Here is a 25,686-nt window from a genome sequence, read left to right as displayed (position 1 = left end):
GTGTAAAATCTTGGTTAATTCCATAAACTTCAACGAGCCCTCGTATCCTTAAATCTATTCAAAGTATGTGGTGAAAACTTGAGAGAAGGTAAGATAACGCCACCACTCTCGCCACCATTGCCACCTTCAATATGCTGGTAACAATAAAAATAAAAAAACAGTTAAATTAAATCGCCAACTGCAACACGCAATAGACCAGGACAAAAAAAGAAGGGGATATTCATGCGAATGATATACGGACATAAATGAAATAAACAACTGCCAGCCGACAATAAACCAAAAAAAAAAAAAAATACCCAACAACAACAACAACAAGCAATGAAAATTAGTTTTTGAATTATTATTAAGCTACAACACCAACAACAACTTTAGCAAACATATAGTGCAAGGGGAAAAATAAACAGCCACTCAAACTACAACAGCACAGATGATGATGGGAGGGTGACGGGGGTATGGGAGAGGAAAACCCATGATACTCAGTCCAAAGACACACTTGTCATTCATTTTTTCTTATGTCCGTCCATATGCTCAAGCGACCGTCTGTCTGTCTGTGTTTGATCCTTTCTGCCATAGAACAAGTGCATTTTGTGGCAGTCCATCGATGTTGGCTGGTTGGAGGGTTTTTCTTGCCATACAAGCGAGCAACGAGTGAGCTCAAGCATTCTAGTGAGAGCGTTTAGGCCAAGTTAACCAGCCGAGCATAACAAACAACCCCCGAGGATTGCGATGATGATGACGATGTCGACAACGAACGGCTAGTTCAATCGATAGTACACTAACAAAACTACCTGCTCTACTCTAGGAGGCACTCCAGCACCCAGCGAGAATTCACTCTATATAGCAACGGCGAGTATTTGAGTTGGTTACCTTGGTAGCACCCACCTATTAGGGAAACAGCGGTGGTCGCGGAGAAACATTGACTGTAGGAAAAAAAAACTCCAAACTCACATACATATCCTATCGGAAAAACGTATCCTTAAAAACGATTTGTAAACGTATACAGAACACCAAGGGAATAACGTCATACATTTTTTTCTCCTCTCAGTCATTCGAAAAAATTAAAAATTTTTATTTCGGATTGCAATAATTTGGGAAAAATCAAAGGAAAAACAAACAAACTTTTACCAAATCTTACATAATCAAAAAATAGATTTTCACTAACAAGGATTTACACATTGAGCGATTGATTTATTTTCCCTCCCCGACTGGAATTCATTTTCGCTAGCCTTTGATAAATTGGCGAATTTTTGCACTGGACGATTCCGGCCAAGAAGAAATTTTGGAAGCAACGACGTGAACATCATGACTACAAGATTAGCAGCGCCTAGAAATTTTGTGTTGGCTGCTAATACGACGACGGCTGCCACGGGAATCATAGATACGTCGTCTCCTACACTGACGGTGGTATCAACAGAAACAACATCGGTGGATACTATAACAACCGAATCAAATGTTTTACCCATTATTAATGCCACAACAAACGACATAACAGCAGTGCCACTAGAAACCCTGGTAACTAGGGACTCTTCTTCGCTATGCTTCAATGGCGAGGAGTATCAGTTTATTACCACCGAACAATTGCAGGATATTATGACGCAGAAAACATTGATAGACGAATCGGATCCGCTGCAACACCAGAACCCATCCTCTTCAACGGCGGCGGCGGCGGTGGTGGCGGGGTCTAATTCCACAACAACATCGGCAACATTAAACACCGGGGACCACCGAGACGACGAGGTGGCCATTATAAATGTGGTGGTGCCCATGGATAATACAGACGGTTCCAGCAACGAAGCTCATCAAGCCACCATGGACACTTTGGCAGCTATCAAAGATGATGTAGTCCATTTGACTTCGCATCACCACAATGACACCGATGAGGGAGCCTGTCCCCAATTTATAACTGTCACAGTCTCAGCCCAAGATGCTGGCCATCAAAATTATCAAGTGCAATATGTGGATGCGGAACAATTGTATCAGGCCAATTCTACACAAACTCAAATTTCCTATCCATTTTGTCCACTGCAAGAGTATTCTGGTCAACATCATCAGTCCACATTTTATACAACCACCACGACGGGGGATTTTAATGCGGCCGGAATAACTGACCTTTCGGTCAATGGAGATCATGGAGAATCTTATATTTTGCCTCATCTGGTACCAGTGGAGGAGAGTATGTTGCTCAACACCTCCTCAGAGGATATTCATAGTTCACCACAAACTCCAAATTCCACTTCAACATCGGCCATGGGTTCCCAGTGCCTTAATCTGATAACAGACCATGATGAAAATTCCATGGAAACAGATCATCATCAATCCCAAATGATGGGGGTCAGTTCCAATAAGATAGCCTCGGCCACGGTCAAATGGCTTTCACAGAATTATGAAACTGCCGATGGTGTAAGTTTGCCTCGGTCGACTTTGTATAGCCACTATATACAGCATTGCAATGAGTGTAACATTGAGCCGGTAAATGCGGCCAGTTTTGGAAAGTTAATACGTTCCGTATTTGCTGGTTTGCGTACACGCCGTTTGGGTACCCGAGGCAATTCCAAATATCATTATTATGGCATACGCATCAAGTCGGACTCCTTGCTCAAAAACCATGATGAAGAGAAATCACCAAATTGCCAGAAAATCTTACATCATTCCAAACACTCCATGGCAGGAGGAGGAGGTGGTGGTAACTTACACTACTCAGGAACCAAAACTCCCCTATCATCAAATGAATCCACTCCTACATCATCGTTGAACTCCAATAAAAAAATCTCCAAGAAAATCATATTTAAGCCAGAGACCTATGCCACATGTTCTCAGCTATTGGGAGATGGTACTGGAGCTGTTCCCTGTTTCCCCAGTCTGGATTTGGATCATACATTTGCACCCGATATTACCAGTCAGGATTTGGAATTGTTTCGTATACGCTATCAGGAACATTGTGAGAAATTTCTCGAAGCCATATTGAATTTGGAATTCAATAGCATTGAGTATGTGTGGCGTGATTTTTGGCAGCAGGCTTCCGAACATCTCCATTTGGATAAATACATGACCAAACGCAAGTGGGATTTACTTTGTATTTCGCCCACCATTCAAAAATTCATACAGGATATCGATTATCAATTTTTCCAGAATATGGTTGATGTCATTATACCAGATGTTTTGCGTTCCATGCCCAATATCTTGACCCAGGCTATACGTAATTTTGCCAACAATATGGAAATATGGTTAGGCGATTGCATGGCCGGTGTACCCGAGCAAATGGTACAAATTAAAAATTCAACCGTATCAGCATTTTCCCAAACGCTACGACGTTATACATCTCTCAATCACTTGGCCCAGGCCGCCAAGGCTGTTCTGCAGAATAGTACGCAAATATCTCAAATGCTCAAAGATTTGGCCCGTGTCGATTTTCACAATGTCCAAGAGCAGGCCGCCTGGGTGTGCCAATGTGATCCGAGGATAGTACAGCAATTCGAGAATGATTTCAAGACCACCTTGCAACAAAAGAGTTCTCTCGAACAATGGGCTTCCTGGTTGCAATCGGTTGTGGACACAGCCTTGCAGGAGTACGATGGCAAGCCTTCATATCCCAAGGCGGCTCGTCAATTTCTGCTCAAATGGTGCCTTTACAGTTCAATGGTTATACGTGATTTGACTTTACGCTCAGCCTCAAGTTTTGGAAGTTTTCATTTGATTCGCTTGCTCTACGATGAGTATATGTTCTATTTGGTGGAGCATAAAATTGCCCAGGCCCAACAAAAGACTACCATTGAGGTGATTTGTGATCGCAATGAAAAGAAAGTTAATTTCGAAGTGGACTATCAATTGGAATTTGTTTCAGCAGCAGCTGATACCTCATCGATGCATTCGGAGCCGGATGTTAAAAGGATTAAACATGATTAAGTGCCTTCGAGATTTTGTTTAATTTATTAAACTAAGTGAGAGTGTTAATATAAACCTGAGAGGGGGGCGGGGAGGGATCAACCGAAAGTTTCATTCTCCCCCTCCCCCAAAACCTCCTAACTACGATGATGTTTCATTAACCTAAGAATTATATTTTTTAATAATTTTTGCCATGGGAAGGAGGAGTAACTTCGTGGTAATATCTTATACACAGAAAAAAATAACACAAAATAATTTTTCAATTTAATATGAAAAGAATATTCAAAAACAGTGTTCAATCGAATCAAGAATTAATTGGACCAGTTAAAATTTTAAATGGATTAATAAGTTTTTTAATTTTTTTATTAACTGATATTTCCACGATTGAAGCGATCAATTAATTGAGTCAACTTTGTGATTGAATTAAAATATTTAAATATTTTTGGCAATTCTAAAATTATTGACATTGAATTGAAACAATTAAATAATTAATTAAATTAAATTTAAATTCATTATTTTTTTTTTAATTTGTGTCAGTGATTGATAAAAATTCCGCGATTGAAGCAATTTTAACTTCGTGATTGAAGCCAAAATATTTTATTTTTATTTTTTTGCAATTAAAATCGTTATTTTAAATTGAAAAATATTCAATTTGAAAGTTAATTGAATTACATTTTTAATTGCATTCAAGTTTTTTTTAATTGGTGTAAGTGATTAATACTATAATTTGTGCAATAGAAACAATTTCCATTAAGAAAATTATTTGAATATTTTGTTCAATTGAAATCTTTATTTAACATGATACAATATTCAATTAAAAAAAATTGAAATTATTTACATAAATTAATTGGATCAAATATTTAATGTTTTTAATTGGTTTTATTGATTGATATTAAAATTTAAAATTGATTGATATTAAGATTTTTTCCAATTGAGAAATTTGTTTAAAACGAGAAAATATTAAACTAAATTTTTTAATAAACATAAATTAATTGGATCAAATATTTCATTTTTTTTAATTGGTGTCATGTTAAAAAAAAATGAATTAAGCAAAATGTTAAAATAATAATTGAACTAATTCAATAATTAATTGCATTAAAAATTTTATCTTTTTTTAAATGGAAAAAATATTCTTGTAAAATTATAAAATTATTTACATAAATTAATTGAACTAATTAAATAATTATTTGGGTGAAATATTTATTTATTGTTAATTGTTATTATTGATTAATATTATAATTTTTTGCGATAAAAACAATTTCCATTAAGAAAAAGATTTAAATATTTTTTTTTCAATTGAAATATTTAAAAAACTAAAATTTTTTAATACACATAAATTAATTGTAGTAAATATTTAATTTTTTTAATTGGTGTCATTGATTGATATGTTTAAAAATGTAAAAAAAAAAACATTTTGAATTGAGCAAAATGTTAAAATAATAATTGAACTAATTCACTAATTAATTGCATCAACAAATTTTCTTTTTTTTAAATGGAAAAAATATTCTTGTAAAATTTTAAAATCATTTACATAAATTAATTGAACCAATTAAATAATTATTTGGGTCAAATATTTATTTTTATTTAATATTGTTATTATTGATTAATATTATAATTTTCGCGATAGAAACAATTTCAATTAAGAAAAAGATTTAAATATTTTTTTTTTCAATTGAAATCTTTATTTAAAATGAAAAAATATTCAACTAAAAATTTTAAATTATTCACATAAATTAATTGAATCAAATATTTAATTTTTTTAATTGGTGTCATTGATTGATATTAAAATTTCAGCGATAGAAACAAATTTCATTAAGAAAAATATTGTAATATTTTTTCCAATTGAAATCTTTATTTAAAACGAAAAAATATTAAACTAAAATTTTTTAATACACATAAATTAATTGGAGTAAATATTTAATTTTTTCTAACATTGGTGTCGTTTTAAAAAAAAATTGAATTAAGCAAAATGTTAAAATAATAATTGAACTAATTCAATAATTAATTGCATTAAAAATTTTATCTTTTTTTTTTAAATGGAAAAAATATTCTTGTAAAATTTTAAAATTTTTTACATAAATTAATTCAACTAATTAAATAATTATTTGGGTGAAATATTTATTTATTGTTAATTGTTATTATTGATTAATATTATAATTTTTGCGATGGAAACAATTTCCATTAAGAAAAATATTTTCATATTTTTTCCAATTGAAATCTCTATTTAAAATGATAAAATATTCAACTAAAAAATTTTTAATTATTTACATAAATTAATTGGATCAAATATTTAATTTTTTTAATTGGTGTCAATGATTGATATTAAAATTTCCGCAATACAAACAATTTTCATTAAGAAAAATATTTTAATATTTTTTCCAATTGAAATCTTTATTTAAAACGAAAAAATATTAAACAAAAATTTTTTAATAAACATAAATTAATTGGAGTAACTATTTAATTTTTTTTTAAATTGGTGTCATTGATTGATATGTTTAAAAATGTAAAAAAAAAAAACATTTTGAATTGAGCAAAATGTTAAAATGATAATTGAACTAATTCAATAATTAATTGCATCAACAAATTTTCTTTTTTAAAATGGAAAAAATATTCTTGTAAAATTTTAAAATTTTTTACATAAATTAATTGAACTAATTAAATTTTTTTATTGTTTTTTTTTTAATTATTATTGATTAATATTATAATTTTTGCCATAAAAACAATTTTCATTAAGAAAATTATTTTAATATTTTGTTCAATTGAAATTCTCTATTTAAAATGATAATATATTCAATTAAAAAAATTTAAATTATTTACATAAATTAATTGAATCAAATATTTAATTTTTTTTAATTGGTTTTATTGATTGATTTTAAAATTTCCGCAATAGAAACAATTGTCATGAAGAAAAATATTTTAATATTTTTTCCAATTGAAATCTTTATTTAAAAGGAAAAAATATTAAACAAAAATTTTTTAATACACATAAATTTATTGGAGTAAATATTTAATTTTTTTTTAAATTGGTGTCATTGATTGATATATATATATATATATATATATATATATATATATATATATATATATATATATATATATATATATATATATATATATATATATATATATATATATATATATATATATATATATATATATATATATATATATATATATATATATATATATATATATATATATATATATATATATATATATATATATAAATGTTAAAAAAAGCATTTTGAATTAAGCAAAATGTTAAAATAATAATTGAACTAATTCAATAATTAATTGCATTTAAAATTTTCTTTTTTTTTTAATGGAAAAAAATATTCTTGTAAAATTTTAAAATTTTTTACATAAATTAATTGAACTAATTAAATTTTTGTATTGTTTTTTTTTTTTTAATTATTATTGATTAATATTATAATTTTTGCGATAGAAACAATTTCCATTAAGAAAATTATTTTAATATTTTGTTCAATTGAAATCTTTATTTAAAATGATAAAATATTCACATAAAAAAATTAATTATTTACATAAATTAATTATCAATTAAAAAATTTTTAAAATATTCACATACATAAATTTAACCAATTAAATTTTTAATTAGATCAATTATTTATTGTTTTTTTTTTATTGATGTCAAAGATTTTTATTATAATGTCCGCGATTGAAGCAATTTCAAATAAGCCAAATATTTTAATATTTTTGTTTTCTATTATAAACTTTATTTAAAATGAAAAATATTCAATTGAAAAATTTTGTTAATCAAATCGAAAATTAATTGAACCAAAATAATAATTTACAGTCTATTTCTGTATGTCGAACGAGCTCTATCGATCGACTGAAATGGAGACAAACAGCTGAATTTATAATGAAAAATCAGCTGTTTCTGTGCATTTCAGTCGATCGATAGCGCTCGTTCGACATACAGAAACAGGCTGTTAATAAAATAATATTCTATTCAAAAATTTTCAAATTATTCACATAAATTAGTTCAAACAATTAATTTAATTTTTTAATTGGATTAATTACTATTTTTAATTGCATCACTTGATTTTTTTGGAAATTTAAATTAATTAAAATTTAATTTAATTCATGGATCAGTTTGGATTAACCAAATATTTTAATATTTTTGCAATTAACATTTTTATTCAAAATTAAAACATATTCAACATTTTTTTTTTTAATAACATCAAAAATTAATCTCAAATTATTTTAAACAATTAAATTTGTAATTCGATTGCTTAATTTTTTTTAATTAATTGATAAATTTCGATTGAAGCAATATCAATTAATTGAATCAACTTCGTGATTGAAGATAAAAAGTATTTTTTTCTGTGTATATGCAAATATATAATACATATCTACAATTTTGTGTGGACATTCATAATCCCTTAAAAGAAATACTTAAAATATAAGTATATAAATATACATATATATATTTTTAAAGAGTTTTAAAGTGCAAATTTTAAGCAATACGTAAAACAAATTAGTCACGAAAAAAAGCATTAAATCAGTGAATCGAATCTAATAGAAAAAAATTATAAAATAATAAAATAACCCATATTTAAGGAAGGAAATTAATCACTTAATTCTTAAAAATATAATGATAGCCAAAAATTAATATTAAACATTAAATAATAAATTATTATTATTATTATTACGTATTTAAAAAAAAGTAGTGTCAATTTTAAATGAAAAAACAAAATTGCTCAAAACTAATATTTTATCAGAGGAACGAACAGAAGCTCAAAACCAAAAGTACTACTTTCCATGTCTGAATCTCCTTTTTTTATAGACATAGAATGGGTTGTTTCACAAAAAGTGCCTTTTAAAAAATATAAAATTTTATCATTTAAAATTTTTATTATATTTTAACACATAACTATTTCTTGACATTTATTTAGTGGCCTTATGTGCAATAATAATAATTATATTAATATTAAAATAAATTAAAGTGCCTTTCAAGAAATATTGTATGTTGCTCAAACCCCATATAGACGTAGTATATAGATATACATAAGATTACTATCAATGCTCTAAAAAATTTTTATCCAAACAATCATAAAAGAATTATTTACTATAGGAAGTTTCAAAATAGCATTAGCTCATATGAATTGAACGAAACTTCACAACTCTTCTAGTCCAATATTGAATAAGAATCGTAATTTATACATATAAGATGTAACTATGTATGACCATTTCATATTGAAGTAATATACTTAAATAAAAATGAATTAAACAAATGATGAAATTTAAATTATGTGGGGGTTGTATCACAAAATGTTTTTATGTTAATATTTTTTTTTTAGATTTGAAGTGAAAATATATTTAAAATAAACAAAAATTTTGTATGCACACGCAGAGAAGAAACATGATTGTCACAATCATATTCGAAGAGCAAAATAATATGATAAGAGCTATTTTTGCGGCGACCATGTAACATTTTCACCTTCAACCGTGTTTGCTCAGTGAACATGGTTCTAAGAAAAATAAAATTGTCCTCATCTAAAATGTTATTATATTGATAAAAATAATTTAGTTTGAATCAAAAGACTATGGTCACGATCTAAAATGTTATGATATTCGGCAAAAATGTTTTTCTTCCACCATGTTCTTTTAGGTCACAACCTAAACTGTTTTGATCTTTATGAAAAACCCTTTTTCGTCGTCGAAAAAAGGACGCCACTTGAGAAAAGAAAACACAAAATTAACTTTATTTTTTTTTTATAAAATAATTCATTGTTTATTTGTATTTATTATGTCGTGCAAGCAAAAATTACATATTTTTAACAAGTTGGCTGATAAGTCCCCGGTCTAAAGGTAAAATTACATACCATACGTTCAATGCGTTAAATGCATCCGATGATTGAAGAGTTGAAATTTCTCTTTGAAATCAAAAGCTCGAATACTCTGCCACAAACAGAAAATATCAACCCTTCCATCAACGCACGGATTGACGCATAGTGTGTAATTCAACCTTAACAAATAAAAACACATTTTTTTTGTCAAAATTCGTTTTTATTATTCAACATAGTTCCCTTCAAGATTATAACGACCTTCCAATTTTTTGATACCATTTTGTTAGTACCCCTTCGGTTTTGCCTTAAAATAGGCATCAGTTTCGGCGATCACCTCTTCATTACAGCCAAATTTTTTCCTTGCGAGCATCCATTTGAGGTCTGAGAACAAGAAAAAGTCGCTGGGGGCCAGATCTGGAGAATATGGTGGGTGGGGAAGCAATTCGAAGCCCAATTCATGAATTTTTGCCATCGTTCTCAATGACTTGTGGCACGGTGCGTTGCCTTGGTGGAACAACACTTTTTTCTTCTTCATATGGGGCCGTTTTGCGGCGATTTCGACCTTCAAACGCTCCAATAACGCCATATAATAGTCACTGTTGATGGTTTTTCCCTTCTCAAGATAATCGATAAAAATTATTCCATGCGCATCCCAAAAAACAGAGGCCTTTACTTTGCCAGCGGACTTTTGAGTCTTTCCACGCTTCGGAGACTGTTCACCGGTCGCTGTCCACTCAGCCGACTGTCGATTGGACTCAGGAGTGTAGTGATGGAGCCATGTTTCATCCATTGTCACATATCGACGGAAAAACTCGGGTGTATTACGATTTAACAGCTGAAAACACCGCTCAGAATCATCAACACGTTGTTGGTTTTTGGTCAAATGTGAGGTCGCGCGGCACACATTTTGCACAGAGCTTCCACATATCCAAATATTGAAGAAAGATATGACCAACACGTTCCTTTGATATCTTTAAGGCCTCTGCTATCTCGATCAACTTTATTTTACGGTCATTCAAAATCATTTTGTGGTTTTTATACCCTTCACCACTACTGTGGTACAGGGTATAATAAGTTTGTGCATTTGTATGTAACGCCAAGAAGGAGTAATCATAGACCAACCTTTTAGTATATGCATCGGCTTAGAATTAAATTTTGAGTCGATTTAGCGATGTCCGTCTGTCGCAGTTTTAGTCCGATTGTCCTAAAATTTGGTATAGGGTCCTGTTTCGGCTCAAAGACGATCCCTATTGATTTTGGAAAAAATCGGTTCAGATTTAGATATAGCTGCCATATATATTTTTCACCGATCTGGTCATAATTGGCGTGTATATCAACCGATCTTCCTCAAATTCCGTACATCCGAATATTTTATGGGTCTCGAAAAACTTGCAAAATATCAGCCAATTCGGTTCAGATTTAGATATAGCTCCCATATATAGCTTTCGCCCGATTTACACTTATTTGCCCACAGAGGCCAATTTTTTGCTCCGATTTAGTTTAAATTTTGCATAGGGAGTAGAATTAGCATTGTAACTATGCGTGACAAATTTGGTTGAAATCGGTTCAGATTTGGATATATCTCCCATATATAGCTTTCGCCCGATTTACACTCATATGACCACAGAGGCCAATTTTTTGCTCCGATTTAGTTGAAATTTTGCATAGGGAGTAGAATTAGCATTGTAACTATGCGTGACAAATTTGGTTGAAATCGGTTCAGATTTGGATATATCTCCCATATATAGCTTTCGCCCGATTTACACTCATATGACCACAGAGGCCAATTTTTAACTCCGATTTAGTTGAAATTTTGCACAGGGAGTAGAATTAGCATTGTTGCTATGCGTGCCAAATTTGGTTGAAATCGGTTGAGATTTGGATATATCTCCCATATATAGCTTTCGCCCTATTTACACTCATATGACCACAGAGGCCAATTTTTAACTCCGATTTAGTTGAAATTTTGCACAGGGAGTAGAATTAGCATTGTAGCTATGCGTGCCAAATTTGGTTGAAATCGGTTCAGATTTAGATATAGCTCCCATATATATGTTTTTCTGATTTCGACAAAAATGGTCAAAATACCAACATTTTCCTTGTTAAATCGCCACTGCTTAGTCGAAAAGTTGTAAAAATGACTCTAATTTTCCTAAACTTCTAATACATATATATCGAGCGATAAATCATAAATAAACTTTTGCGAAGTTTCCTTAAAATTGCTTCAGATTTAAATGTTTCCCATATTTTTTTACTAATATTGTGTTCCACCCTAGTGCATTAGCCGACTTAAATATTGAGTCTATAGATTTGTAGACGTCTATCAAATTCTGTCCAGATCGAGTGATATTTAAATGTATGTATTTGGGACAAACCTTTATATATAGCCCCCAACACATTTGACGGATGTGATATGATATCGAAAATTTAGATCTACAAAGTGGTGCAGGGTATAATAATTGGTCCACATCGGTTCATAATTATATATAGCCCCTATATAAACCGATCCCCAGATTTGACCTCCGGAGCCTATTGGATGAGCAAAATTCCTCCGATCTGGTTGAAATTTGGTATGTGGAGTAGTATATGGTCTCTAACAACCATGCAAAAATTGGTCCACATCGGTCCATAATTATATATAGTCCAAATATAAACCGATCCCCATATTTGACCTCCGGAGCCTCTTGGAGAAGCAAACTTCATCTGAACCGGTTGAAATTAGGTACATTGCGCTAGTATATGGCCGCTAACAACCATGCCAAAATTGGTCCATATCGGTCTATAGAAAATTTTGCCAAAATTTTATTACTATAGAAAATTTTGTCAAAATTTTATTACTATAGAAAATTTTGTCAAAATGTTATCACTATACAAAATTTTTTCAAGATTTTATTTTTATAGAAAATTCTGTCAAAATGTTATCACTATACAAAATTTTTTCAGATTTTATTTTTATAGAAAATTCTGTCAAAATTTTATTTCTATAGAAAATTCTGTCAAAATTTTATTTCTATAGAAAATGTTGTCAAAATGTTATTGCTATAGAAAATTTTGTCAAAATTTTTATTTCTATAGAAAATTTTGTCAAGCTGAGTTTTCTACGTATTTAATCGGCCTTTTTTGTTTAATATACAACCCGTATGGACTAACTTACAATTGAGAAGACGGTGTTAAGAAGTTTTAAGATATCTTGCCATCGGCAAGTGTTACCGCATCCCAAGTAATTCGATTGTGGATGACAGTCTTTAGTACCAGTTTCTATGCAATCCATGGTGGAGGGTACATAAGATTCGGCCTGGCCGAACTAACAGCCGTATATACTTGTTTTTTTGATGTTTTCATCGGTAACCACCTCTTTCGGGCGTCCACTGCGTTCACCGTCCTCCGTGCTCATTTCACAACGCTTGAATTTTGCATACCAATCAATTATTGTTGATTTCCCTGGGCCAGAGCCAGGGAAACTCATTATCAAGCCAAGTTTTTGCTTTTACCGTATTTTTTCCCTTCAGAAACAGTATTTTATCGAAACACGAAATTCCTTTTTTCCATTTTTTTCACAATAACAAAAGTTGCTTCACAAAAGACGCTCTATCTCACAAACTAATTGACTTACAGGCGTCAAATTTTGACACGAATCATTTGAAGGTTGGTACTATATAAAAATAATATGCATTTAATACTAGCGACGCCATCTATGTGTCAGACCGGGGACGTATCAGCCAACCTGTTAAGCTGGTATGGCATCAATAATTAAGAAAACTTGTAACATTTGCGCTTAAGTCAATCAAAAATGGAAGAAATACAAATAGAAGAAACATGGATGGATGTTTGCTGGAAATGAAATTAAAATTACAATAAACACCGACTTGATCATACAAAGAAGGACTCAAGGATGCATACTAGAATAGATGTTTTCAATAGAGCCATCTTTGTGCACAAGTTAAGCAAATCAAAGCGAATCTCTGGTCTATTGGGCCAATTAAGTGCATATCGGGTGAAAGATTTCCACCAAATTTGGCATGTATAGTTGGAATATTAATTCGCTGTGGTCACATATGTCTAAATCGGGCGAAGGATATATATGGGTGCTATATCTATATCTGAACAGATTTCAACCAAATTTAGCACACTTGAAAATACTACCAATTATACTCCTGGTGTAAAATTTGATTCAAACCAGGGCGAAACTCTGGAACACGGGAAGTTCTTTTGATTAAATTTGGTATAACTCGCTGTTTTCATATTTTATTATTATTTTTTTTTTTTCAAATAGGAGTAAAATTTAAATTTAAATTTTGTCGAAAAATTCTAAATTCATTCTAGAAAACTTGCGAATTTTTTAAAATGTTTAGGTTAGGTTAGGTGGCAGCCCGATGTATCGTGCTCACTTAGACTATTCAGTCCATTTTGATACCACGGTGGTGAACTTCTCTCTTATCACTGAGTGCTGCCCGCTCCCATATTAAGCTCAATGACAAGAGACCTCCTTTTTTATAACCACAGAAATGTCACCAGCATTACTGAGGTGGGATAATCCACCGCTGAAAAACTTTTTGGTGTTTGGTCGAAGCAGGAATCGAACTCACGACCTTGTGTATGCAAGGCGGGCATGCTAACCATTGTACCACGGTGGTCGAACGTTTCACACAAGTATTAGCATACATTAAAAATCATAAAAAATAATAAAAATTCTTATATTATTTATTTGGCAAAATATTACAAAATTTTTCAATTCTCATCCAAAACCCTGAATGCGAATCACACTCTAAGAAGTGATACCAATGCTTTGCAATGGCTGTTGAAATGGTGGAAATCCGTCCTGGATGTTGAAATGGTGACAAGCCCATATTCAATTCATAGCTTCTGCGCCAATTTTGCACCACATCCGGATCCAAAAAGTACATTTTCATTACATTTTTGGAGATGCTTTCTTGTTGGGTATATTATCTACATCCACAGACATACGGGAAACTTTATAGATGCAAAATGTCTTGCATCCATCAATGGTTTTTCGTATTTGACATCAAGAAATAAATCTTAATTGATGCAAAAGCCTATATTTCATTTGCATAATATATTCGTATTAAAAAAAGTGTTAATGGCTCTTGTTCGTCATTTGCATGGGAAAGTTAGGACATCAAAACAAAACTGGTAATATTCCGGAGGCCAATTGGATATTTACAAAATTTCTCACGCTATTACAACACACAAAAAGAAGATATAAAAACAAATAGCCTCTGCTCACAAATTCCCTTCTGCTTATAACTCACATTCTCTTCAAGAAAAAAAAACTCACTCATCTTATCTTCCACACACACACACGCACACAATAACTCATGATCCACCCTCATGATGATCTTAGCAAAACAAAACTCAATGTAATTAGTTGATATTAACACAACTTCACTTGGTCAATATGTTTGCATTTGAGAGAAAATTTGCCCCCCTATCCTACAAAACGTAACATCAACAGAATTTACTTCCGCAAGCAGGTGTGTTGGCTAACGGTCGAATGCGACAAGTGACGTTACCTGTCAGCTAATTCCTAGGGTAACCATATGGCAAATTACTGTTGTATACACCATGCACGTGATATAGGAAAAATTTAATGTAAAATTTTCACAGAGCATTAAGGGGGTGAATGTTCGTTGTACTATGAAGTATGTGTGTGTGCGGTGCGTAGCATCGTTTAAATGTCATTTTGCAACATATGGTGACACAATAGAGCGAAGAAAATTGGTAGCACCCACAAATGGTTATGGTCACATCGTTTAAAGTATTCCTCTCATCCCAAATAGAGCTACAACAACATGTGTTGCTCAAACATATTCTTATTGTCCTTTACAATGGCAAAGGCGCCATTATAAAGCAAAATGTTAACTGGACATATAGAAAACAAATATGTTTGATGTAAAAAATTATACATAGTATATTGTGATTGAACGAAGAGAGAGATAAATTTTGAGAATCTCTCACGAAGAAACTGGAAAATATCTCGCTAAGAAGTAAAATAAAATGAAACTGTAATTGGAACAAACAAAGTAAAACAAGTATATACGGCCGTAAGTTCGGCCAGGCCGAATCTTATGTACCCTCCACCATGGATTGCGTAGAAACTTCTACGAAGGAGTGTCATCCACAATCGAATTACTTGGGTTGTGGTATCTTAAAACTTCTTAACATCGTTTTCTAAATTGTGAGTTAGTCCATACGTGGCATATATTAGACAAACATGTTATGTATAGTTAAGTCTACAAATAATTACGAATCGATATGGACTTTTTGCACGGTACGTAGAGAGCCAGAATTGAAATATGGGGGCCGCTTATATGTGGGCTATATACAATTATGAACTTGATACGGACCAATTTTTGTGTGATTGGAAATCGATTTATCTGAGGGATATATATAACTATAGACCGATGTGGACCTAGTAACGCATGGTTGTTAACGACCATATACTAGCACAATGTACCAAATTTCAACTCACTCGGATGAAATTTGCTCCTCCAAGAGGCTCCAAAACCAAATCTCGGGATCGGTTTATATGGGGCTATATATAATTATGGACTGATATGGACCGCTTTTGGCATGGTTGTTAAATATCATATACGATCACCACGTACCAAATTTCAAGCAGATCGGATGAATTCTGCTTCTCCAAAAGGCACCGGAGCTCAAATCTGGGGATCGGTTTATATGGGAGTTATATATAATTATGGGCTGATAGGAACCAATTCCTGCATGGTTGTTGGATACCATATGCTAACATCACGTACCTAATTTCAACCGGATCGAATGAAATTTGCTTCTCTTTGAGGCCTCGCAAGCCAAATCGGGGGATCGGTTTATATGGGGCCTATATATAATTATGGACCGATACCGACCAATTTTTGCATGGGAGTTTGAGGCCATATATTAACACCACGTACCAAATTTCAACTGAATCAGATGAATTTTGGTCTTCCAAGAGGCTCCGGAGGTCAAATCTGGTGATCGGTTTATATGGGGGCTATATATAATTATGGACCGATGTGGACCAATTTTTGCACGGTTGTTAGAGACCATATACTAACACCATGTACCAAATTTCAGCCGGATCGGATGAAATTTGCTTCTCTTAGAGGCCTCGCAAGCCAAATCGGGGGATCGGTGTATATCGGGGCTATATATAATTATGGACCGATGTAAACCAATTTTTGCATGGTTGTTAGTGACCATATACTAACACCATGTACCAAATTTCAGCCGGATCGGATGAAATTTGCTTCTCTTAGAGGCCTCGCTAGCCAAATCGGGGGATCGGTTTATATGGGGCAATATATAATTATGGACCGATGTGGACCAATTTTTGCATGGTTGTTAGAGACCATATACTAACACCATGTACCAAATTTCAGCCGCATCGGATGAAATTTGCTTCTCTTAGAGGCCTCGCAAGCCAAATCGGGGGATCGGTTTTTATGGGGGCTATATATAATTATGGACTGATGTGGACCAATTTTTGCATGGTTGTTAGAGACCATATACTAACACCATGTACCAAATTTCAGCCGGATCGGACGAAATTTGCTTCTCTTAGAAGACTTGCAAGCCAAATTTGGGGGTCCGTTTATATGGGGGCTATACGTAAAAGTGGACCGATATGGCCCATCTGCAATACCATCCGACCTACATCAATAACAACTACTTGTGCTAAGTTTCAAGTCGATAGCTTGTTTCGTTCGGAAGTTAGCGTGATTTCAACAGACGGGCGGACGGACGGACATGCTCAGATCGACTCAGAATTTCACCACGACCCAGAATATATATACTTTATGGGGTCTTATAGCAATATTTCGATGTGTTACAAACGGAATGACAAAGTTAATATACCCCCCATCCTATGGTGGAGGGTATAAAAATATAACAGCAAGCACCGACTGCATTATTAGCTGACTTTTTTATGAGTGTAACAGTGTGTAGTGTTTCTTGTTTTCGCAGGAAACCCACCAGTAAAGAAAATTTAGGTTAATTTAAAAAAATTTCAACTATACTGTATAACAGGTTGGCTGATAAGTCCCCGGTCTGACACATCGATGGCGTCGCTAGTATTAAATGCATATTATTTTTATATAGTACCAACCTTCAAATGATTCGTATCAAAATTTGACGTCTGTAAGTGTCTTTTGTGAAGCAACTTTTGTTATTGTGAAAAAAATGGGGAAAAAAGGAATTTCATGTTTTGATAAAATACTGTTTTCTGAAGGGAAAATATACGGTGGAAGCAAAAACTTGGCTTGACAATGAGTTTCCGGACTCTGCCCCAGGGAAATCAACAATAATTGATTGGTACGCAAAATTCAAGCGTGGTGAAATATGCACCGAGGACTGTGAACGCAGTGGACGCCCGAAAGAGGTGGTTACCGACGAAAACATGAAAAAATCCACAAAATGATTTTGAATGACTGTAAAATGAAGCTGATCGAGTTAGCAGAGGCCTTAAAGATATCAAAGGAACGTGTTGGTCATATCATTCATCAATATTTGGATATGCGGAAGCTCTGTGCAAAATGGGTGCCGCGCGAGCTCACATTTGACCAAAAACAACGACGTGTTGACGTTTCTGAGCGGTGTTTGCAGCTGTTAACTCGTAATACACCCGAGTTTTTCCGTCGATATGTGACAATGGATGAAACATGGCTCCATCACTACACTCCTGAGTCCAATCGACAGACGGCTGAGTGGACAGCGACCGGTGAACCGTCTCCGAAGCGTGGAAAGACTCAAAAGTCCGCTGGCAAAGTAATGGCCTCTGTTTTTTGGGATGCGCATGGAATAATTTTTATCGATTATCTTGAGAAGGGAAAAACCATCAACAGTGACTATTATATGGCGTCATTGGAGCGTTTGAAGGTAGAAATCGTGGCAAAACGCCCCCATATGAAAAAGAAAAAAGTGTTGTTCCACCAAGACAACGCACCGTGCCACAAGTCATTGAGAACGATGGCAAAAATTCATGAATTGGGCTTCGAATTGCTTCCCCACCCACTGTATTCTCCAGATGTGGCCCCCAGCGACTTTTTCTTGTTCTCAGACCTCAAAAGGATGCTCGCAGGGAAATTTGGCTGCAATGAAGAGGTGATCGCCGCAACTGAGGCCTATTTTGAGGCAAAACCGAAGGAGTACTACCAAAATGGTATCAAAAAATTGGAAGGTTGTTATAATCGTTGTATCGCTCTTGAAGGGAACTATGTTAGGTTAGGTTAGGTGGCAGCCCGATGTATCAGGCTCACTTAGACTATTCAGTCCATTGTGATACCACATTGGTGAACTTCTCTCTTATCACTGAGTGCTGCCCGATTCCATGTTAAGCTCAATGACAAGGGACCTCCTTTTTATAGCCGAGTCCGAACGGCGTTCCACATTGGAGTGAAACCACTTAGAGAAGCTTTGAAACCCTCAGAAATGTCACCAGCATTACTGAGGTGGGATAATCCACCGCTGAAAAACTTTTTGGTGTTCGGTCGAAGCAGGAATCGAACCCGCGACCTTGTGTTTGCAAGGCGGGCATGCTAACCATTGCACCACGGTGGCTCCCAAATGTTGGCATTAATATATACTCAGACAGTCAACCTGCAATAAAATCCTTGGACTCTGTGTTCCTTAACCCGAAGACTACCATCAACTGCCGCAAATCTCTCAATTAGATGGCTGAACAGTACAATATCCAACTAATATAGGTGCCTGGCCACAGGAACATACCAGGGAACTGCGAAGCGGATGAGTTAGCAAGGCTAACCTAACATAACAAATTCTCAGCCACATTGTTCGGCACATAGGAACAATGTGGCTGAGAATTTGTTGCCAAAAATTCTCTAATAGGAAAAGTTAGCTGTGGACATATCAGGAATAGGAGTAAGTGGAAGAGATAATAGGTAGAGGTTAAACAATGTTGGAGGTTCGGAAAGACTAATGCCTCAAGTATATTGACTACTAAAGAGAGAGAGAGAAGCGAGATAGGCCTGTCCAATTCACCCTTAATTAATTCTTTGACTTCTTCAGTAATCGGTACACTCCATCTCTTTGCCAGGCATCGGGTATGATGAGAGTTTGGTCAGGGATCCAACTCCTTGTTTTTCCAGATGCTTGAAATCCGGAGATAGTTTCGGAGACTTTAACACCGTTCATGGTATTGTCGTTTGGGGTAAATTGTGGATTGTCGCGGAGACCAAGTATGCGACGACTGGTACTACTTATCGTAAAATCACTCTCGTTCGTCTATCTTCTATCTTATTTATTAATTCAGTTCCCTGCATCCCAGATTAGCAGAGTTGTAAGATTACTCACACGAAAATCGTCTAAAGATTCATGTCTATGCTCAAGACAACAGAAACGTACGCTTGCGAACGAAAAAATATCTCACGGACAAAAATTTTGATTCACGCACAGTGTCGACAATTATCAGCTTTTTTAATTTGTTGATTTTTCTGACATTGGCAATTTCCTAAAATGGATAATTCTTCCCTTTTAAATTTATTTAGCATATTTAATTTTATTTAATTTATTATTCTTTCTCTTTGCAGGTGTCGGTGCAATGGACTCACTAACCGGTTACACAATTCTTGTCAGTGTTGCCCACACACTCTCACGACTCATAAACGATAAAACTCAACTGAAAAATTCCAAACTTAATATTCTTTTTATGATATTCAATGGTGAATCCTATGATTATATAGGATCACAAAGATTCGTCTATGATCTGGAAAATTTATATTTTCCAAAACCTTCAACACATACAGCTCCCATCACATTGGACAATATTGATTTTATTTTAGATTTGGGTACATTCGATACCATCTCGAAAATAAAATTACATTCTTTATCCGAATTTCCTTTTGCCAAAACACTATTGGATAAATTACAACATTACTCTATTAAATCGAAATATAATTTTAATATTCAATTTGAAAATTCCATTGGTTATCAAATGCCACCAACATCGGCTCAATCATTTTTAAGAAAAAATAATTCATTTCCTGCTGTCATTCTGAATGCACCACCTTCAAATCATTTTTATCATTCGGTCTATGATGATGGGGCCAATTTAAAATTCAATTATACCAATTCATCTTTGGATTATACCAAACTAATGCCCCACAATGAAGCTCTGAAATATTTTAAAGCCGATAGTGTACAAATGAAAATACGCAATGTGTCGGCGGTTATTACCATGTCTCTGTATGATGTCTTAACGGGGAAAGAATACTGGGATGATCTGTTACCCAGCCCGGTGTTGATCGATGAAATTTTGTATTGTTTTATTAAATCGCAAAATTGTCCGCTGTTCTTTGCAGCCTCAAAACCTAATAGTTTTACAAAATTGCCTTTAATTGCTCCGAATCGGTAAGTGTGAAATTAATAACAAACATTTGAAAATAACCTATATTTCAATATATTATGAGATGCAATATTTACAAAGTTAAATAAAATGAGACAAAAAGTAGGGTGGTAATACTAGGTTAAGTTAGTTATGGTAACAACCGTTTGGGTACACCAGCTTATATTCATATCAATTCATTAAGTTCCTCAGATGTCATTTTTTACACTTTCATTCGATAAAGATACACATCTACAAAAATAACAGATCCTAGAGTTTCGCAACATCTACAAAATAATCGTAGACAGCAGCGCCTCTAGTGGAACATAGAGGCGAAACTCAAACAATTTCGTGTACATGCTAAATGGCAACACTATGTCGTTTACCGCCAAAGAATTGGAATAAATTGGAATAACATTTTTCTCAAAACTTTATTTCTATAGAAAATTTTCTAAAAATTTTATTTCTATAGAAAGTTTTCTCAAAATTTTATTTATACAGAAAATTTTATTAAAATTTTATTTCTGTAGAAAATTTTGTCAAAATTTTATTTCTATATAAAATTTAGTCAACATTCTATTTCTATAGAAAATTTTGTCACATTTTTATTTCAACAGGAGAAAAATTTGTCAAATTTGTATTTCTATAGAAAATTTTGTAAAAAATTTATTTCTATAGAAAATGTTGGTATTTTTTTTTATTCTATAGAAAATGTTCTCAAAAAAAATTTTTTTTTTTTAAATTTTATTTCTATAGAAAATTTTGTCAAAATTGTATTTCTACAGAAAATTTTGTCGAAATTTTATTTCATCGGAAAATTTTGTCGAAATTTTATTTCTATAGAAAATTTTGTCGAAATTTTATTTCTATAGAAAATTTAGTCAAAATATTATTTCTATAGAAAATTTAGTCAAAATTTTATTTCTATAAAACATTTTGTCAAAACTTTATTTCTATAGAAAATTTTGTCAAAATTTTATTTCTTAAAAAATGTTGTCAAAATTTTATTTCTATAGAAAATTTTGGCAACATTTTATTTCTATAGAAAATGTTGTCAAAATTTTATTTCTATAGAAAATTTTATCAAAATTTCAATTCTATAGAAAATTTTGTCGAAATTTTATTTCTATAGAAAAATTTTGTGAAATTTTTATTTCTATAGAAACATTTTGTCAACATTTTATGTCTATAGAAAATTTTTGTCAAAATTTTATTTCCATAGAATTTTTTTTCACAATTTTATTTCTATAGAAAATTTTGTCGAAATTTTATTTCATTGGAAATTTTTGTCGAAATTTTATTTCATCGGAAATTTTTGTCGAAATTTTATTTCATCGGAAAATTTTGTCGAAATTTTATTTCTATAGAAAATTTAGTCAAAATATTATTTCTATAGAAAATTAACTCAAAATTTTATTTCTATAAAACATTTTGTCAAAACTTTATTTCTATAGAAAATTTTGTCAAAATTTTATTTCTATAAAAAATGTTGGCAAAATTTTATTTCTATAGAAAATGTTCTCAAAAATTTTGTCGAAATTTTATTTCTATAGAAAATTTTGTCAAAATTTTATTTCATTATTGTTGTTTTTATCTCAGCTTAAAACCATGCATTGGCTAAACTACAAGTGTAGCTTAACCAACAGAGAAAAAGTATGCTTGTCAAATGTATTTGGACAAGCCCTATAGACTGCAAGATGGTTGGATGTACTGCTGTTTCGGAATTACTATCAAACCTTTTTTCGGAAGCTTCAAGTGTAGTTCACTTTGGGTTGAGTGAATTACCCGAATTTATTCTGATAATTGATTGATAGTTTTGCTTCAAGTAGGGGATGCTGATGAGGAATGTGGTAATTCCGAAACAGCTGTACATCCAACCATCTTGCAGTCTATAGGGCTTTGCCCAAATAAATTTGACAAGCATACTTTTCCTCTGTTGGTTAAGCTACACTTGTAGTTTAGTCAATGCATGGTTTTAAGCTGAGATCAAAAACAAAAATAATGATTGAAGAGAAACCAACAATAACAAACAAAACGAAAATTTTATTTCTATAAAATATGTTGTCAAAATGGTATTTCTATAAAAAATGTCAACATTTTATCTCTATAGAACATTTTCTCCAAATTTTATTTCTATAGAAAATTTTGTCAAAATTTTATTTCTATAAAAAAATTTTGTCAAAATTTTATTTCTATAAAACATTTTGTAAAAATTTTATTTCTATAGAACATTTTGTAAAAATTTTATTTCTATAGAAAATTTTCTTAAAATTTTATTTCTATAAAAAATTTTGTCAAAGTTTATTTCTATAGAAAATTTTGTCAAAATTTTATTTCTATAAAAAATGTTGTCAAAATTGTATTTCTATAAAAAATGTTGTCAACATTTTATTTCTATAGAAAATTTTGTGAAAATGTTATTTTTATGGAAAATTTTGTCAAAATTTTATTTCTATAGAAAATTTTGTCAAAATTGTATTTCTATAGAAAATTTTGTCAAAATTTTATTTCTATAGAAAATTTTGTCAAACTTTTATTTCTATAGAAAATTTTGTCAAAATTTTATTTCTATAGAAAAATTTCTCAAAATTTTATTTCTATAGAAAATTTTCTCAAAATTTTATTTCAATAAAATATTTTGTCAAAATTTTATTTCTATAAAAAATGTCAAAATTTTATTTCTATAGAAAATCTTGTCATAATCTGATTTCTATAGAAAATTTTGTCAAAATTTTAATTCTATAGAAAATGTTCAAATTTTTATCTCTATAGAAAATTTTGTTAAAAGTTTATTTCTATAGAAATTTTTGTCAAAGTTTTATTTCATTAGAAAATTTTATCTATAGAAAATTTTGTCCCAATTTTATTTCTAGAGAGAATTTTATAAAACTTTTATTTCCGTTGAAAGTTTTGTTTCTATAGAGAATTTTGTCAAAATTTTATTTCTATAGAGAATTTATAAAAATTTTATGTCGGTAGAAAATTTTGTCAAAATTTGATTTCTATAGAAAATTTTGTCAAAATTTTATTTCTGTAGAAAATGTTGTCAAAAATTTTATTTCTATAGAAAGTTTTTGTAACAATTTTATTTCTATAGAAAATGTTCTCAAAATTTTATTTCTATAGAAAAATTTTGTGAAAATTTTATTTCTATAGAAAATTTTGTCAAAATTTTATTTCTATTCAAAATTTTCTATAGAAAATTTTGTCAAAATGTTATTTTTATGGAAAATTTTGACAATGTTTTATTTCTATAGAAAATTTTATCTGTAGAAAATTTTGTCCCAATTTTATTTCTATAAAGAATTTTATAAAACTTTTATTTCCGTTGAAAATTTTGTTTCTATAGAAAATTTTGTCAAAATTTTTTTCTATAGAGAATTTTATAAAAATATTATTTCGGTAGAAAATTTTGTCAAAATTTAATTTCTATAGAAAATTTTGTCGATATTTTATTTCTATAGAAACATTTTGTGAAATTTTTATTTCTATAGAACATTTTGTGAAATTTTTATTTCTATAGAAAAATTTTGTGAAAATTTTATTTGAATAGAAAAAGTTTGTCAACATTTTATTTCTATAGAAAATTTTGTCAAAATTTTATTTCTATAGCAAAATGTTCACAAAATTGTATTTCTATAGAAAATATTCACAAAAATTTATTTCTATAAAAAATTTTGTAAAAATTTTATTTCTATAGAATATTTTCTCAAAATTTTATTCCTATAATTTTGTCAAAATTTTATTGCTATAGAAAATTTTGTCAAAATTTTATTTCTATAGAATATTTTGTCAAAATGTTATTTCTATAGAAAGTTTTTGTAACACTTTTATTTCTATTAAAAATATTGTCAACACTTTATTTGTATAGAAAAAGTTTGTGAAAATTTTATTTCTATAGAAAATTTTGTCAAAATTTTATTTCCATAGCAAAATGTTGTCAACATTTTATTTTTATTAAAAATGTTATTTCTATAGCAAAATTTTGTGAAAATTTTATTTCGATAGAAAATGTTCACAAAAGTTTATTTCTATAAAAAATTTTGTAAAAATTTTCTCAAAATTTTATTTCTATAGAAAATATTCTCAAAATGTTATTCCTATAATTTTGTCAAAATTTTATTGCTATAGAACATTTTGTCAAAATATTATTTCTATAGAAAATTTTGTGGAAATTTTATTTCATTGGAAAATTTTGTCAAAATTGTATTTCTATAGAAAGTTTTTGTAACAATTTTATTTCTATTAAAAATATTGTCAAAATTTTATTTCTATAGAAAAAGTTTGTGAAAATTTTATTTCTATAGAAAATTTTGTCAAAATTTTATTTCTATAGCAAAATGTAGTCAACATTTTATTTCTATTAAAAATGTAATTTCTATAGCAAAATTTTGTGAAAATTTTATTTCGATAGAATATGTTCACAAAATTTTATTTCTATAAAAAAAATTGTAAAAATTTTATTTCTATAGAAAATTTTCTCAAAATTTTTTTCTATAGAAAATTTTCTGAAAATTGTATTCCTATAATTTTGTCAAAATTTTATTGCTATAGAAAATTTTGTCAAAATGTTATTTCTATAGAAAATTTTGTCGAAATTTTATTTCATTGGAAAATTTTGTCAAAATTTTATTT

General features: G+C 30.9%; 2 protein-coding genes across 2 annotated transcripts in view; both read left to right on the top strand.

The window, feature by feature from the left end:
• Window positions 1–25,686, top strand: part of Nct (Nicastrin) — a 47,274-nt gene that overhangs the window by 18,213 nt on the left and 3,375 nt on the right. Inside the window, exon 4 of the mRNA XM_075291694.1 lies at window positions 20,258–21,077. Within this exon, the coding sequence (XP_075147809.1) occupies window positions 20,258–21,077 (820 nt within the window). The remainder of the gene's footprint in view (window positions 1–20,257; window positions 21,078–25,686) is intronic.
• LOC142221845 (DNA-binding protein RFX2-like) lies at window positions 1,008–4,023 on the top strand. Its single transcript, XM_075291681.1, has one exon. It carries the CDS (start codon window positions 1,303–1,305, stop codon window positions 3,901–3,903), a length of 2,601 nt encoding a protein of 866 aa, XP_075147796.1. The 5' UTR covers window positions 1,008–1,302; the 3' UTR covers window positions 3,904–4,023.

The sequence above is a fragment of the Haematobia irritans genome, chromosome 1, assembly GCF_050003625.1.
Source record: "Haematobia irritans isolate KBUSLIRL chromosome 1, ASM5000362v1, whole genome shotgun sequence".
NCBI classification, from domain to species: Eukaryota; Metazoa; Arthropoda; class Insecta; order Diptera; family Muscidae; genus Haematobia; species Haematobia irritans.
This window is presented reverse-complemented; position numbering and strand designations above follow the sequence as displayed.